Here is an 18,071-nt window from a genome sequence, read left to right as displayed (position 1 = left end):
GAGAGAGAGAGAGAGAGAGAGAGAGAGAGAGAAATACTTCACCTTACAATTTTCGTGATCATGTTCAGTTCCGTAACACAGCTTAATATTTTTTAGCATGGAATTGTATTATCATTCCTTAAGCCAACATTAATGAACTTTACTGTGTAGCAGCACGTATAATGGAATACTGTTATTACACGTATAACCACCGCTTCCTTCCCCTTCGGCCTCCCCAAACCGCCCACCCCCCCCATAAAAAACTATAATCTAGACACATGACAAACATTGCAAGTAGACTTCTTTGTCTCACGCGTGTGACTTTGCTCGAGTAAAAATAGATTTTTATAGCGGCGAATGCATCAAAGCGCGTAAATTGTCGTTATGTGCGCGCACGCGGTTATGTACATAATTGCCAGTTAAGTTGCATTTACGTAGATCCCAGAAAATACTGTTTTTTTTTTTTTTTTTTTTTACAGCATTTTAAATGGCGTGCGTAAGAGCATTCTGGGAACGTTTGCTAAGGCATTTATGTAGCACTACTTCCTAGGTTTTCTGGGTCTTCCTCCTTCCTTACAATTCAGAAATTGCATCATCCTACATTCTTTCCACATGATCAGGCCACCTAAAATGTCACTCTGATCGCCACATACGAGTATATCAAGCAAGCAATGTATGTTTGTTTGAATGCATTTAGAGAAAGGTTAAGAAGTGCATTTATGCTCCAATACTGAATTATGATAAGCACTTGAAATTAGACCTATAATGAAGCCAATTTCAATTTGAATTATCCCAAATATCTTTGTATTTCTTCCAGGATGCATCTAGAAGTGAGGATTCGGACTCACCAGTCGGACTCTTCCTCTGGCGAGGAGGGGAATGAGGAGGAGGAAGAGGACAACGAGGAACAGGAGAGAATGGAAGAGGAGAGAAGGAAGTGGGCGAGGAGGGGTCGACTGCCTAAGCATAACAAGATCGAAAGTAAGTTGGAAATACTCGTACTAGTGTTTTTCTCGGTCGCCATTTTCGGTCATATTCAGATAAATGGCCTTTCAATTTCTGGTTGATTTTTGGGCTTAGTTTGGCTCACCTAGTAGACCCCTTTTCATTTGTTAAGTGCAATTTATAATTACTGTTTATATTAATATCTGAAGTTACTGTTTATAGTAATATTTGAAGTTACTGTTTATAGTTACTATTTACATATATAGTTACTATTTAACATATATAGTTACTATTTATAGTGCTATTTAAAGTTACTATTTAAAGTACTATTTATAGTTACTATTTATAGCACTCATAATCAAATGTTAAATATTGCATAGAGAAGGATACTGTACCTGACTTCTTTCTTTATCAACTAAAACTTCAAGAAGGACATCCTAATACTATTTCAATAGGATTTGGTTAGTAGGATTTGGTTAGAGGATTCCCCATTCACATCAAATTCCTTCCTCTAACGCAGGAACCCGAAGGGTAGACGAAGGATTGCATGGAGATTATAAGCAAGGATGTGTGATACGAGGAATTCCTAGGAGCTAATCCTAAATTATCCTATATTCAGCTGCTCAAGAACATTTAGGCCTAATCGCTAAATTTATATTTCTTTCCTTTTTTTTTTTGAATATTGATATTTTCGCGGCAATAAAGTTTTCAAGCAAATTTCATATCCGCTGCGAGTAAGGACGAGAGAAAATTGTGCCAATCGCGCATGCGTATAGCACCATAACTCAGTAGGTGCACCGACTCCAAGGCCTCCAGTGGCCAACCCCGGGACCCTCCAAGTTGTCTTGAAGCCTTCAGAGACATCATGTGAGCAAAGAATGCGAGCAGAAAATGGACTGGATGACGAAGCTGATCGACTAAAATAGATTTTCCAGAGGGAAAAGTACATCAGGAGAATGGCAGGTAACTTCAGTCTACAATTGTTTACTGATGAAAATATGGGCCACTTGGCGGAGCTGTACGGGGTCGAGGTTCCTGCTTCTGCGATTATGGATTTATTCAGCAGCTCTACAGCTGTATTGTCACTTATGGACGCAAGTTCTTTATTCGAAATAGGGGAGGAAATAATCAAGAAGAGAAAGACGGTGGCGTGGAGGAACTGAAGAATTTATATAAAATAAAAATAGAGAACTTGAGAAGTTTTCTAAACTGATTGAGAGGAGATTTTGGATGCCCAAAATTACCACTTGGAGCATTTCTTCGCTCGAAATAAGAAAGAAAAGGAATAAAGAATAGAGAGCACATCGGCGTGGAGGTAAACTGAAGAATGCTGACGAAGAAAAACGTAGAAAACCTGAGTTGTTAGGAACTGCTTGAAAGATTTTGGATTCACAGAATAACTTTTTGGAGAAGCAAGGTAAAATCAAAGGGATGATCAATATCGTCAGTAAGAGAGAATCCTATAAAATTATAAAAGACGACTTGTTAAAGGAAAGAAACTGCTTATGTGTCAGAAAAAGAACTCTAGGTAATCGTTAACGCGGTGTTAAAATGATCTAAAACCTTCGGGGTTTTCCTTGAAGACATTTTAGAATCCTTCAGTCTCCGGCTCCTGGAAGGAGGAGAGAAATGCTATTTGCGCATGCGCCGAACTCCAAAGTCTCCAGGAACAATCTATGAGATGCTTCAAATCGTCTTGCGGCCTTCAGAGAGAGCGAGTGTCATATTTGAAGAGCTGGGTAAGAGAAAGCAAAGAGTATGGTGAAGGGACTTGGACATCAAGGCAGATCGTTTAAAAGGAGACGATAAAGAAGCTAAAACAGAACTTCCTGAAGAAAACTGCATCACCACAATGGGAATGCAAATTCAGAGGAGGACGAGCAAACAAGAAAAAGAAGGCCCTCCCCAGGATGGAGTCTAAAAGCTGCCTACGCAAGCCCTCCTGCCAGGCTAGGGAAACGGACATGGAGAGGGCCCAAGAACTTCAAGTATGAAGCCTAAAAGCCCTCAAGGTTCACCAGTCTCTTGAGGGCAGCCTTGAAGGGAAGGGTCCGACACAGGTGCTGCTTCCTCGGAGGAAGGCAGGTATCTTGCCAGGATGGGGAAGCGGGCCTGGATAGGGCCCAAGAACTTCAAGGATGAGGCTCAAAAGCCCCCAAGGCTCACCAGTCTCTTGAGGGCAGCCTTGAAGGGAAGGGTCCGACCCAGAGGCTGCTTCCTCGGAGGAAGGCAGGTATCCTGCCAGGCTGGGGAAGCGGGCCTGGAGAGGGCCCAAGAACTTCAAGGATGAGTCTCAAAAGCCCCCAAGGCTCACCAGTCTCTTGAGGGCAGCCTTGAAGGGAAGGGTCCAACCCAGAGGCTGCTTCCTCGGAGGAAGGCAGGTATCCTGCCAGGCTGGGGAAGCGGGCCTGGAGAGGGCCCAAGAACTTTGAGGATGGGGCCAAAAAACCCCTCAAGGTTCACCAGTCTCTTGAGGGCAGCCTTGAAGGGAAGGGGCCGACCCAGAGGCTGCTTCCTCTGAGGAAGGCAGGTATCCTGCCAGGCTGGGGAAGCAGGCCTGGTGAGGGCCCAAGAACTTCAAGGATGAGGCTCAAAAGTCCCCAAGGATCGCCAGTCTCTTGATGGCAGCCTTGAAGGGAAGGGTCCAACCCAGAGGCTGCTTCCTCGAAGGAAGGCAGGTATCCTGCCAGGCTGGGGAAGCGGGCCTGGAGAGGGCCCAAGAACTTTGAGGATGGGGCCAAAAAACCCCTCAAGATTCACCAGTCTCTTGAGGGCAGCCTTGAAGGGAAGGGTCCGACCCAGAGGCTGCTTCCTCGGAGGAAGGCAGGTATCCTGCCAGGCTGGGGAAGTGGGCCTGGAGAGGGCCCAAGAACTTCAAGGATGAGGCTCAAAAGCCCCAAGGCTCACCAGTCTCTTGAGGGCAGCCTTGAAGGGAAGGGTCCGACCCAGAGGCTGTTTCCTCGGAGGAAGGCAGGTATCTTGCCAGGCTGGGGAAGTGGGCCTGGAGAGGGCCCAAGAACTTTGAGGATGGGGCCAAAAAACCCCTCAAGGTTCACCAGTCTCTTGAGGGCAGCCTTGAAGGGAAGGGTCCGACCCAGAGGCTGCTTCCTCGGAGGAAGGCAGGTATCCTGCCAGGCTGGGGAAGTGGGCCTGGAGAGGGCCCAAGAACTTCAAGGATGAGGCTCAAAAGCCCCAAGGCTCACCAGTCTCTTGAGGGTAGCCTTGAAGGGAAGGGTCCAACTCAGAGGCTGTTTCCTCGGAGGAAGGCAGGTATCTTGCCAGGCTGGGGAAGTGGGCCTGGAGAGGACCCAAGAACTTCGAGGATGGGGCCCAAAGCCCACAAGGTTCACCAGTCTCTTGAGGGCAGCCTTGAAGGGAAGGGTCCGACCCAGAGGCTGCTTCCTCGGAGGAAGGCAGGTATCTTGCCAGGCTGGGGAAGCGGGCCTGGAGAGGGCCCAAGAACTTCGAGGATGGGGCCAAAAAACCCCTCAAGGTTCACCAGTCTCTTGAGGGCAGCCTTGAAGGGAAGGGTCCAACCCAGAGGCTGCTTCCTCGGAGGAAGGCAGGTATCCTGCCAGGCTGGGGAAGTGGGCCTGGTGAGGGCCCAAGAACTTCGAGGATGGGGCCCAAAATCCCACAAGGTTCACAAGTCTCTTGAGGGCAGCCTTGAAGGGAAGGGTCCAACTCAGAGGCTGTTTCCTCGGAGGAAGGCAGGTATCTTGCCAGGCTGGGGAAGTGGGCCAGGAGAGGACCCAAGAACTTCGAGGATGGGGCCCAAAAGCCCACAAGGTTCACCAGTCTCTTGAGGGCAGCCTTGAAGGGAAGGGTCCGACCCAGAGGCTGCTTCCTCGGAGGAAGGCAGGTATCTTGCCAGGCTGGGGAAGTGGGCCTGGAGAGGGCCCAAGAACTTCGAGTATGGGGCCAAAAAAACCCCTCAAGGTTCACCAGTCTCTTGAGGGCAGCCTTGAAGGGAAGGGTCCGACCCAGAGGCTGCTTCCTCGGAGGAAGGTAGGTATCCTGCCAGGCTGGGGAAGTGGGCCTGGTGAGGGCCCAAGAACTTCAAGGATGAGGCTCAAAAGTCCCCAAGGATCGCCAGTCTCTTGATGGCAGCCTTGAAGGGAAGGGTCCAACCCAGAGGCTGCTTCCTCGGAGGAAGGCAGGTATCCTGCCAGGCTGGGGAAGCGGGCCTGGAGAGGCCCAAGAACTTCGAGGATGGGGCCAAAAAACCCCTCAAGGTTCACCAGTCTCTTGAGGGCAGCCTTGAAGGGAAGGGTCCGACCCAGAGGCTGCTTCCTCGGAGGAAGGCAGGTATCCTGCCAGGCTGGGGAAGTGGGCCTGGTGAGGGCCCAAGAACTTCGAGGATGGGGCCCAAAATCCCACAAGGTTCACCAGTCTCTTGAGGGCAGGCTTGAAGGGAAGGGTCCAACTCAGAGGCTGTTTCCTCGGAGGAAGGCAGGTATCTTGCCAGGCTGGGGAAGTGGGCCTGGAGAGGACCCAAGAACTTCGAGGATGGGGCCCAAAAGCCCACAAGGTTCACCAGTCTCTTGAGGGCAGCCTTGAAGGGAAGGGTCCGACCCAGAGGCTGCTTCCTCGGAGGAAGGCAGGTATCTTGCCAGGCTGGGGAAGCGGGCCTGGAGAGGGCCCAAGAACTTCGAGGATGGGGCCAAAAAACCCCTCAAGGTTCACCAGTCTCTTGAGGGCAGCCTTGAAGGGAAGGGTCCGACCCAGAGGCTGCTTCCTCGGAGGAAGGCAGGTATCCTGCCAGGCTGGGCCTGGTGGGCCTAGTGAGGGCCCAAGAACTTCGAGGATGGGGCCCAAAATCCCACAAGGTTCACAAGTCTCTTGAGGGCAGCCTTGAAGGGAAGGGTCCGACCCAGAGGCTGCTTCCTCGGAGGAAGGCAGGTATCTTGCCAGGATGGGGAAGTGGGCATAGAGAGGGGCCAAGAACTTCGAGGATGGGGCCCAAAAGCCCCTAAGGTTCGCCAGTCTCTTGAGGGCAGCCTTGAAGGGAAGGGTCCGACCCAGAGGCTGCTTCCTCTGAGGAAGGCAGGTATCCTGCCAGGCTGGGGAAGCAGGCCTGGTGAGGACCCAAGAACTTCAAGGATGGGGCTCAAAAACCCCCAAGGCTCGCCAGTCTCCTGAGGGCAGCCTTAAAGAGAAGGGTCCAACCTAGAGGCTGCTTCCTCGGAGAAAGGCAGGTATCCTGCCAGGCTGGGGAAGTGGGCCTGGAGAGGGCCCAAGAACTTCAAGGATGAGGCTCAAAAGCCCCCAAGGCTCGAGACTGGCGAGCCTTGGGGGTTTTTTGAAGGGAAGTGTCCAACCATGAGGTTGGATGTTTCTTGTCCGTATCATTCTTGTCCTTCCCGGGGTGACAGTAGGGAATCTGGGAATATTGAAGGGTTCTGGGAAGTCCGGAGGCTTCTGGGGCTTCCGAAGGCTTCAAGGCAATCTCCAGGCTCTGTAGCCTTTGGATTTCTTGCACAATATTAAAGAACAGTTTTATGGAGATGAAAGGCTTCGAAGATTTCTTTTGGGGAGGCCCACGTTCTTGGAGATGAATTCAGGAGGTTTCTGGGGATTTCTTCGGGGAAGCTGATCCGACAGAAGCTTAAGGATCGGCTTCCGACAAGGCTTCAAGACAATCTCCAGGCTCTGAAGCCTTTGGATTTTCTTATTTTAAGGGATGGAGAACTAATGGGATTTTGATCCTTCCTGGAGACGAAAGGCTTTGTTTTAATCTACCATGAAGATTTCTTCGGGGGAAGCTGATGTTTTTGAAAACCGACAGAAGCTTAAGACGATTATTTATGTGCAATATCCTGGAGTCTTTAAGAATTTAAGAAGACATTATAATCCAATGGGCGTTTCTCCAGGAATGCTTCAGGAGCCGAAGACTGCTTCAAAGGATCCTGGGGTCGTGAAGACGTCTTCAAGAGTACTTTTTAATCCAATTATTTAACGACTTTATTTTCAGTGCGCCATTTTGTGATATACTCGTATATCGCGAGCTCGCTCCTCTGCGCTCATTGAGGGCAGACAGCTGGTATAATTACTCACGCTTATTGAAAACTTACAAACCATGCCTAAGAGAGAAGCAAATGAAGGTACTGAGGAGAGAGAGGAAAGATTAAACCGTGATCGTGAAAGAAAGAGGCAAGGGCGTGCCAGTGAAACACCCGAAGGGAAGTCCTCAAGATTGCAAGAAACTGACAGTCACCACTCACAGAGATTAGCTGAACAACGTGACAGAGAAGACACTGTGTTCCTACGCAGCGTAGCGAGCGCCTTTCGCTAGTATACTATAATTTTTAATAAATAGATCACTGTTGTTTTTTCACCAACACTTCTGTAGACTTCTATACCTTCCAATTGTTACTCGTATATTTACTAATATTGTCCTCTTTTCCCAAAGGATAGTCTGTACAGCAGTAGACGTATACGGTGACTGACTTGTCAATTTTGTTTGTGCATGTCTCAGCATGCATTGTGTATGAGTACGTATGTAGAGAGAGAGAGAGAGATTTAAAATGTCATTATTCACGCTCCCTGTATCCTCCGCCTTGCTTTAAGAGAGAAATCGTTATCATCTGAAAGAAAGAAAATCAGAAGCGTCAATCGGAGTGTTTTTTCTTTTTTTCTTTTTAAAAACACGTTCCTCCTCATTTCACGTCTCATACACGTTCCTTTAAAGCTGAGTGGCGCGTATGGCATTACCAGAAGACATCTTTAAACGTATACCACCCACCCACAAGGCTCCGAGTTGAACTTGAAATATTAAAAAAAAAACGGAAAAGAGAAAAACCTTTAAACATCGAGGTTCGTGGCGGTTTCGTCATTTTCCCGCCAAAAAAATCAAACCTCTTTTGTCTCTCTGCGTTTCATTCTCCGAATTTGTCTCTGTCTCTCTCTGTCTATCTTTCTCTCTCTTTCTCTCCTCCAAAAGGTCCTTCATCGGCAGGGTCTCCCGCTGAGGGCAAGACAATGGGAGGAGGGTTGCTGCTACCTGGCCCCCGTCGGCGTCAAGCGGCGAATAGGTCCTCCTCCAACACGCTATCTCCGGCAGCCCTTAGAGCCAAGGAGAGGGAGAAACTTCGCCAGATACTCGAGGTAATGGATTATCTTTCATTTTTGTGGTGGTAAATGCAAAATACCCTTACATAGGCTTAAGATTTGATTGTTTGAAGGGTATTTTTAATAAATCTGTATTTTAACATCCACATCATAGGCCTATATGGGAGTATTTTCAATCTGTCGTTACTTTAACATTCAAATCATAGGTCTATGTAAGGGTACTTTGCACCAGTCGGTATTTTAACATTACTGGCTGATGTAATATACCCTTACACAGGCCTATGATTCAAAGTTAAAATACAACTGAAATAAAATACATCATATATACCTATGATGTGGATGTTAAAATACAGACTGATTTAAAATACTCTTATATAGGCCTATGTAATGTTAAATAACGAGCGATTAAAATTACCCTTAAATAGGCCTATAATGGGAATGTTAAAATAACAAGAGATCAGCAATACACCGACTGCTCTGACATTTCTGGATGAGTATCTGTACAAACTCATTTACATCATCGAAATATACTAGCATATATGATGATGCTAATGTTAACATATAATAATACTACCGTTAAAGGCCCATATAGTACCAAAGCTAGGAGACTTACGTTAGTTGAAGATAAGAAGTCTAAGAACAAATGAAGTTAAAGTAGTAAATTCAGCTCCAAAATTGATTTCATATACAATGACCAAAGTGACGTTTGAAGAACTCATGAAATTATTTGCTTTATGGTCGTTGCTAGAGTACGTTTATCTCTTGCTAGCACGGACTCTTGCTCTTAAAAGCAAGCCTGTCTAGCACAGGGAACAAGCAAAGTAGGGCAATGAACGCAAAATACTCCATTACAAAAAAACATGGGGCGTAAAAAAACCAGGGTTGTGTCCTGAGGAACCTAATTACTGAACGCATTAACATTCGGACGCCTGACGGAGCTGTTTTGTGCCTTCATAAAACTCTGACGTCCTGATAAATCGACTGTTTTCTCGCAAATTTGGGACACGAGAGTAGTGTACAGCAAATAAAAGATGGTAATTTTAAATCGAAATAATAATTATCAAGGACGTGGAACAGGGACTTTCCAATATGTGGACTGGGAAACATTACATTTGGGACAGAGAAACGCGGAACATGTGTTCGTTGGCAGGGGATATCCAGTCTTCATAATAGTTATAGTCACGAGAATTCGAGTTCTTTAGCCTTTAACTTGTCTTTAAGTCTTTTAATGACATTTTTCAAAGCGTCACCACACTGTCCTGTTGTCAGTAAAATCTACGATGCTTTCCTGTCTTGATTATCTATAAATTTACCCCCTTAAAAGCTTCCGGGAACGAAGGAACATGAATGCAAAATTGCTATGACGCAGGGTTCTAATAATTCACAAAATGTTGCAATGGTAACAATCTTCGTTTTCTGCGGGACGCCCAGTACAAAGTCTGCTCAATTTGCCTAATATGCAACAGCGCATTAAATGTCATCATCCTATTATAGTATCTGTTTTAGTGGATTCCCATATTAATTTACTTATCAGCTCAGATAACACAGACGAAGATTTCTGGGTAGCCTAATGTATTCTTGCAATCAAGAGATAATTCTTCTTCAAAATCAGGACACGATAACAGACCTGTAAACGCCAACGTCATGTAAGTCAGATATCGCCATCCTTGTATCGTATGTCGTCTCTTTTCTGTCAATATTGTCCTGATATATTTTTTTTTTAAATTTCTGTTAGTATCTTCCGTCTTTTCTTTATTCTGTCACTGAAATTATAGTTCCAGCGAAGAAACAGGAAAATCGGTTAAGATTGTCAGAAAAGAATTCCATTCTCAAGTAAAGCTGTTAATCTTCTGCCAACTCTCATCTCGAAAGTAACGCCAGATAACTTGCAACCGATAAATCAATTCGACTGCACTTAAATAATCACGAATTACCTGTTTTATCAGTAACTTACTTTCACAGAGATACGAATCTTTCAGTCACGCCTAACATATTTATCTAGCAGATTATTACAAGATCTCGGTAATATTTTTCTGTTTTCCCAATAGCATTTCTGTCAACTCAATTTTTTCGTTATTAGATTATTGTAAAATCTCGGTAGTATTTTTCTATTTTCTCAGCAGAATTTCTGCTACACAATTTTATCTTTTTGAGATTATTGTAAAATCTCGGAAATATTTTTTTATATCTTAGCAGAATTTCTGCCAACTCAATTTTTTCTTTGTTAGGTGATTGTAAAATCTCGGTATTATTTTTCTGTCTTTGCAATAGAAATCCTGCCTACACTTTGTTTTAATTATGTGAAATCTCGATGATATTTTTCTATTTTCTCGTAGAATTTCCTCCTACACAATTTTTTCAGGCTGAAAAAGAAGAAACGAGGAACAGAGAATAAGCCCAATAAATTAGGAATGAATTACAAAATGGAACTTCGCAAGTACATTAAAATAACGCAAGACACACCAACCGTATATTTCCATTGAAAACAAAAGCCCCAGAGTCATTACAAATGCATTAAATTCATTGCCTCTATAAAGACCTATCTCCTGAACGCACGAATAACTATGGTGTCCCAGAGAGACGAAGGATGTGTATCAATTTATGGCAGTATTTTCGGTAAAGGGTCCTTAAAGGAGTTGTAATGGATGGCGTTAGGATTGCAGAGGAAAGGAGTCACGTAATAGGCGAAGGAAGGAGAGTTAGCAGGGTCTTTGGAAAAAGGTTTGGATGGAAAGAATCCTACAGTCCATTAAAAGTTTTTTTGAAAAGTCTTACGAACCACCAAAGAATATCGAGAAAAAGTCCTACGAACCATCGAAACAACATATCCTGGAAAAGTCCTACGATTCGTAAAAAATATCCTGAAAAAGTCCTTTGATTCATAAAAAATATCCTGAAAAAGTCCTACGAACCATCGAAAAATATCCTGAAAAAGTCCTACGGTTCATAGAAAAATACGCTGAAAATGTCCTACGAACTATAAAAATACGCTGAAAAAGTCCCACGAACCATTAAAAATACGCTGAAAAAGTCCTACGGCCTATCAAAAAATATCCAGGAAAAGTCCTCCAAAGCATCGAAAAATACGGTGAAAAAGTCTTACAAACCATCGAAAAAGGCCATGAAAAAATCCTGCGAACTAACGAAAAAATACTGCAAAAGTCCTGCAATTCATACGAAGACATTAGACATAATTGCTCGTATAAAGAATGTTGCATATTAAGTGATTTCAAGAGTCGAATGTTATTGTAAAAAGCAATTAATTACATCCTCGATTTTTCTACAGGTATGCACCGCTAAGGTAGAAGAATCGAAGACGATCATGCGTCGGCTGGGGTCGAACGGTGTATGGGTTTCGCTCGACACTCTCCAGAGGTGAGGATTATTTAATTAGGTGTCAAGAAGCCGTTTGGTCAAGTCACTGAAGAAATATAGTGACTCTGTCAGTGGCATTACATTCTCGTATGTTTATTCTTTAAGGTAAGTTTCCAGTCTTATGAATGAAATCAAATAATAGCATATTCTTAAGACAATATCTTTGCCCAATGTGGCGTACTGCTGTCAAGTTGTTTATTATAAAAACAGATAAAAAAGTGAGAACTTCGATCTTGATAAACGTTAAAGAATAGCTGGTATCTCTCTCTCTCTCTCTCTCTCTCTCTCTCTCTCTCTCTCTCTCTCTCTCTCTCTCTCTCTCTCTCTCTCTCTTTCATAAAATTTTTTCTGTTAGGTACCGAAGATATGACACATTTCTCTCAGTTTGGTCGAGAGGAATATGGTGTGACAAAAACGAGGACAGACTACTGTGTGTCTTTTAGCGTTATTGACAAATAATTAAATGAATACAAACGATTTTATTTTGAGTCTATATACGGCGTCAATAACCTAGATGTGGTGACGCCAGTTTTAGTAGCCATAAATCAATGATCAAACAATCCCAAAACTCTCATTAATTGTCAGATTGTGCCACTGAACACATTAGTATCTTTCTGTGTCATTTAAAACATTTATTAAACCAAATTAAAGTTATATATAATAAATAAAAACGATAATTTCGAGATGAAAGGACCTGGCTCTTTCCGGTACTTACGGGAGCCAGGTAATATGTCTTCGTCAGGTGATCAGAAATGAACGGTCTACGGTAAAATTATTTAAATTAATTTAGATTTACTTTTACAGTGTATTGCCAGTTTTTCTTGGTCATTTTATTACGAATTAATGTCTAGTTGTGCTGTCATTTACTGACGCTTCTCAGAAACCATTTTTCTTCTAGTCATTGACGATAAAGTCCCGTTGTCGATAATCAATTTGGAACTTCAAAAAGTTCAAGCGAAGATGCAACGCATTACTACCCTAAAACCATTCTCCTTGTATTTTAATAATTTACTTACATTTTTATCTATTTATTTATTAATACGTTATTTTTTTCTAATAACTGATCTTTCTTTCTGTATTACCTATTACCTTCCGTTCCTTCTTTCGAACGAACACCATATCATTGGAAGCTTGAATTTCAAGTCAGTGGCCCCCTTTGCGGGCTCGTTCCATGTGAACAGGGTTCATCTTCTGAATAATAATAATAATAATAATAATAATAATAATAATAATAATAATAATAATAATAATAATAATAATCATCATCATCATCATCATCAATGAGTGATACTTTCTTCTTGATTTTGTCAATCAACGTCAAGTCTGGTCTGTTGGCACGTATCACACTACCTGTTCTGATACCATAGTCCCAGAGGATCTTTGCCTGACTGATAGAAAACGATCAGGCAAAGATCCTCTGGGACTATGGTATCAGAACAGATAGGGTGATACGTGCCAACAGACCAGACTTGACGCTGATTGACAAGATCAAGAAAGTAACGCTCACTGACGTCGCAGTACCATGGAACACCAGAGTAGATGAGAAAGAAAGAGACAAAATTGATAAGTATCAAGACCTGAAAATCGAAATAAGAAGGATATGGGACATGCCAGTGGAAATTGTACCCATAATCATAGGAAGACTGGGCACGATCCCAAGATCCCCGAAAAGAAAGCTGGAAGAACTAGACGCCGGAGTAGCTCCAGGACTCGTGGAGAAGAGTGTGCTACTAGAAACAGAGCACATAGTGAGAAAAGTGATGGATTTCCAAGGAGGCAGGTTGCAACCCGGAACCCCACACTATAAATACCACCCAGGCGAATAGGATGACTGAGATAGAAAAAAAAAACTAATAATAAATATATTGAAAGCTTGAATTTCAAATCAATGGCTCCTGTGGGCTTGTTCCATATGAACAGGGTTCAACATCTGAATAATAATAATAATAATAATAATAATAATAATAATAATAATAATAATAATAATAATATTGGAAGCCTGAACTTAGAGTCTATGGCTTCCTTTGTGGCCTTGTTCCATATGAATAGGGTTCATCCTCTGGATAATAATAATAATAATAATAATAATAATAATAATAATAATAATAAATACATTGGAAGCCTGAATTTCAAATCAATGGCCCTCTTCGTGGGCTTGTTCCTTATGAATAGGGTTCATCTTCTGAATAATAATAATAATAATAATAATAATAATAATAATAATAATAATAATAATAATAATAAATATATTGGAAGGTTGAATTTCAAGACAGTGGCCCCTGCGGGCTTGTTTCATATGAATAGGGTTCATCCTCTGAATAATAATAATAATAATAATAATAATAATAATAATAATAAACATACAAACAAAGGGGACGCTTTTCTCATTTTAGCCTCGAAAAATACGTCATTTGTTTAAATTTCTTTCCAGGGGACTAATGACGCCTACAGAGTACCGCGTTTACCAAGATTACTTGAAGTCCCTGGAATCTGCCCGGGACCAGCGCAAGCAGGGAAATTCTCCTCCCCCTTCAGCGCCTACTCAGCATAGGACTAGGAGTATCCTTTCTCCCTTCAGAAGATGAGGATGGCGGGATATGACGTCCTCAGGGAAACGCGATCTTAGGTAATGGAGGTTTCTATCGTAGGGCAAAGGAGCGGCAACCGTCTCAGCTAAACTACTTTCATCTTCAGGGATTTTGAACGATAATACTTCAGCGTTAAGATTTAAATTTAAAGTAACTTTTGGAATAGACGTATCTTTCCAATCAAAAGTAATTAACCAGAATATATTCATGGAGATATATATATATATATATATATATATATATATATATATATATATATATATATATATATATATATATATATATATACATATATATATAAATATATATTATGTATATATATATATATATATATATATATATATATATATATATATATATATATATATATATATATATATACACACACACATAAACACACCAATGCCACAATACCTTGTTATCTATTTCCCAATATTCTTAATAACCTTCCCATTGAAAGCCTTGGAATACAAAAGAAAATATATGGAAAAATTGCTCCTCTCCAGTTGGGATTCGAACTCACGTTACTCAGAAGACTTATATTAGTGAAACGTGTTAAGGACTATTCTCAGTCTGATGACCAACGTCGGTTCGAATCCACAAGGTTAAAATAATTCCTCAATCTATTTCTCTTCGGATTTAGAGCTAAGATCATTCATTAATCTATTTCTTTTCGGATTTCAAGGTTTTCAGAGTAAAACGCATCCAGAAATATTAGGAAGTACTATCAGGAAATACTTAAGAAACAAATGGAAGTTGGTTAGAAAAAAATCTTGTGATTTGTGGCGTGAACACGATGATTTCAACCAGTAAAAATGTCTTTTGTATCTAATGTAGTAAGAGTTAGATTAATTAACCTAAAGAATTGTACTTAATGAGACATATCAATAGATTTTATACGTTTATACGAAACGTAACATTTGGTATTTTGTAATCAAGGCATAAGTAATTAAACGTTCTTAAAAAAAGGTTGATCATGTTTCATTTTATATTCCTTACACACAAGTTTACATCGCAAGCGGCTCCTCAGCTAGCACTCTGCTGGCCCCGCGTTCGATTCTCCGACCGGCCAATGAAGAATTAGAGGAATTTATTTCTGGTGAGAGAAATTCATTTCTCGCTATAATGTGGTTCGCATTCCACAATAAGCTGTACAGTGGGTCCCGTTGCTAGGTAACCAATTGGTTCTTAGCCACGTAAAATAAACCTAATCCTTCGGGCCAGCCCTAGGAGAGCTGTTTATCAGCTCAGTGGTCTGGTTAAACTAAGGTATACTTGACTTTACATCCCAAGCGAACCAGTGGGCAGCAGCCTCGTCTCACCAGCGTAAGCCCCAAGATCGATCCTCTGAAGGGGAGGAAAGGGGATGGTGAAGAACTGAGGCTGCTATAGACCTAAGCTTTGAAAATGTACCTGTGGTGGGTCGTAGATAAGCTTCTTTAAGAACCAACCTCTTTTAAGTTTAGAGGCTTTAACAAAATAATGAAATTCCTGCAACATATTCCTTGCACGGGTGTTTTTGCAATGCTTTTGCAATTCAAAGCCCTGAAAAGTCATTCAATGCCAAAGAGTGAAATTATATTTCGTCTCGTAAATGGTTTCGGTGACCAAAACAATTGGCCTGGCTTGGCGCCCCCGCCCTCACCAACACGCACACACACACACACACACACACACACACACGCACACACACTCACACTCACACACACACTCACACAACGGGACCTATAAAGCTTTTGACTAGTGACAAATCCTCTTTATTGTTCTACTTTTCGTGACAAAACTAAAACTTGACAAAAAAAACATTTTGCCGGTGCAGCACTTTAAAATCAAAATATATAAATATATAAATACAAAGGTTCTTGGGGAGGGGTACGTACCTCTCAAAAATCTTCAAATTTAAGGGCCACGTGTGTTTCAAATATCATTATTACGGTCTTTGATTTCTCTTTTCTCTCTCTCTCTCTGTTTGTCTGTCTGTTTCTTTCTAGTCGCTTCTCTCTCTCTCTCTCTCTCTCTCTCTCTCTCTCTCTCTCTCTCTCTTCTAGTCGCTTCTCTCTCTCTCTTTCTCTAGTCGCGTCTCTCTCTCTCTCTCTTTCTAGTCGTTTGTCTCTCTCTCTCTTTCTCTTTCTCTCTCTCTTCTCTCTCTCTCTCTCTCTCTCTCTTTCTAGCTCTTCTCTCTCTTTCTCTCTAGTCATTTCTCTTTCTCTCTCTCTTTCTCTTTCTCTAGTCTTTCTCTCTCTTTCTCTCTCTCTCTCTCTCTCTCTCTCTCTCTCTCTCTCTCTCTCTCTCTCTCTCTCTCTCGCTAGTCGCTTCTCTCTCTCTCTCCCTTAATCGCTTATTCTCCACTGTGACGCCAAAACGTAGCTTATTGTACGGAGGAAATACCTCATTAACCTCTCGTGACCTCGACCCGTTCCGCTGATTGACCTCTGGCAGAAAAACATCGTCAGAGTGCGGGAACAAAAGATCGAATTTGACCATTTTTTGGTCATTCGAAATTTTCCTGAGATTTTGGAGAAATTTTCATGAATAATTAAAAATCCTTAATTCTGACACTGCGATGGATGGATGGTCATATTAGGATTGCAGTGATGTGCTGATTGTGATAAAGTAAAACGGGGTAGGCCTATGCGATTCTCTAACACATTTGCATATTTGTGTGTGGTTTTTCTCTATGAGATTTGTTCCGGTTAAAGCAATGACGATTAAGCAAAATAAATAGAATATATACATATTATATACATATATATATATATATACATACATACACACACATTATTATATATATATGTATATATATATATATATATATATATATATATATATATATATATATATATATATATAAACTGAGAAACTAACAGGAATAACACGAACTTCAGTGAGACGTGACGTCACGTGACGCGACAAGGGTCCTCACTCACTGCGCAACAGACTATATAAATTGAATGCAAGCTGTTAAGTTTGATTTAGGCTGGCCTTATGCCAGCACGGGCTCTTGCTTCAGGAACAGCGTGTCACTATGCAGCTTAGAATCGGAATCACAGCTCACGTTTTTATCTGACTGCGATGAATAAATTAAGTAGTTTAATTTGGAAGCCAAGTTTAAGAAGGTTAAGAATGTTAATGAAACCGTGTACTGTACGTTACAGGGAATATGCAATATCAGGGATTTCACGAAATCCCTTGGAAATTTGTGAAATGGCCAATTCGCTTAGGAACATTTGTTCCCCGAGGGCTAGTACTAAAGACGGAGAAACAGTGATTCATCTACACTGTTTCGCCGTGTTTAGTACTTGCCGATGGGGATCAAATACAATTAGGGATATTTGATCTCCACGGGGTTAGTACTAAACACTGCGAAATACATTTAAATCCCCAGGGGCTAGTACTAAACTTGGCGAAACAGCGTAGATGAATCACTGTTTTACCGTGTTAAGTACTAGTCCCTCGGGGATCAAATGTTCCTAAGCAAGTTGCTCATTTCACAAATTTCCTAGGGGTTTCGTGAAATCCCTGGTTTCACATATTCCCTGTAACATATATAACTCCTCCTCCCCACCCCACCATCCCAGCTCTTCTTGTTGCAATAACTTATCTAAATCGATTTATCTTGGGTAAATCAAGGCTTCGTAACGTTCAGGTTTAAACAATGGGCTAATTTAGGTTCATGTTCAATGACGGTTGTCAAACTATTCTTTACATTCCGCTTTGGAACTGTCCTGTTTAAAGTTTGTATTATAAATACAGTATCTGTATTCGAATTTGAAATTACACACAAAATCTGATGGATAGTCTCATAAAACCTAATAATATATTTCGAATGATACCTTAAAAACTGAAGAGAGATTCATTTCATCCTTAGGCCTATAATTTAACGGATTCCTGTAGCCTTCGCTCTTCTGCGAGGCTTGTCTACAGCTTTCTGTGAGGTTAGGGTTAGTTTTATGCTTTTCCTCTTTTAATCTTAAGGATTACTTAAGGCCCATTCCGCTAGAGTGAAAAAAATTAGGCCTAATACAATAGAATTTAACAATTAATTGCCTTTAGAAATTTCAGAGATCAAATATTTCTGTGAACTATTCTTATATTCCTTTGAAATCCGATGTA

The 18,071-nt window shown here is 41.8% G+C and overlaps 1 protein-coding gene across 1 annotated transcript in view; it reads left to right on the top strand.

Moving 5' to 3' along the window:
- Positions 1 to 14,164, top strand: part of LOC136847335 (nucleolar and coiled-body phosphoprotein 1-like) — a 45,974-nt gene extending 31,810 nt beyond the window's left edge. Inside the window, 4 exon segments of the mRNA XM_067118914.1 lie at positions 797 to 960; positions 7,868 to 8,031; positions 11,282 to 11,370; positions 13,802 to 14,164. Coding sequence (XP_066975015.1) covers positions 797 to 960; positions 7,868 to 8,031; positions 11,282 to 11,370; positions 13,802 to 13,955 — 571 coding nt within the window. The 3' untranslated portion in view covers positions 13,956 to 14,164.
- Positions 14,165 to 18,071: the final 3,907 nt, after the last annotated feature.

The sequence above is a fragment of the Macrobrachium rosenbergii genome, chromosome 16 (assembly GCF_040412425.1).
Source record: "Macrobrachium rosenbergii isolate ZJJX-2024 chromosome 16, ASM4041242v1, whole genome shotgun sequence".
In the NCBI taxonomy this organism is placed as follows: domain Eukaryota; kingdom Metazoa; phylum Arthropoda; class Malacostraca; order Decapoda; family Palaemonidae; genus Macrobrachium; species Macrobrachium rosenbergii.
This window is presented reverse-complemented; position numbering and strand designations above follow the sequence as displayed.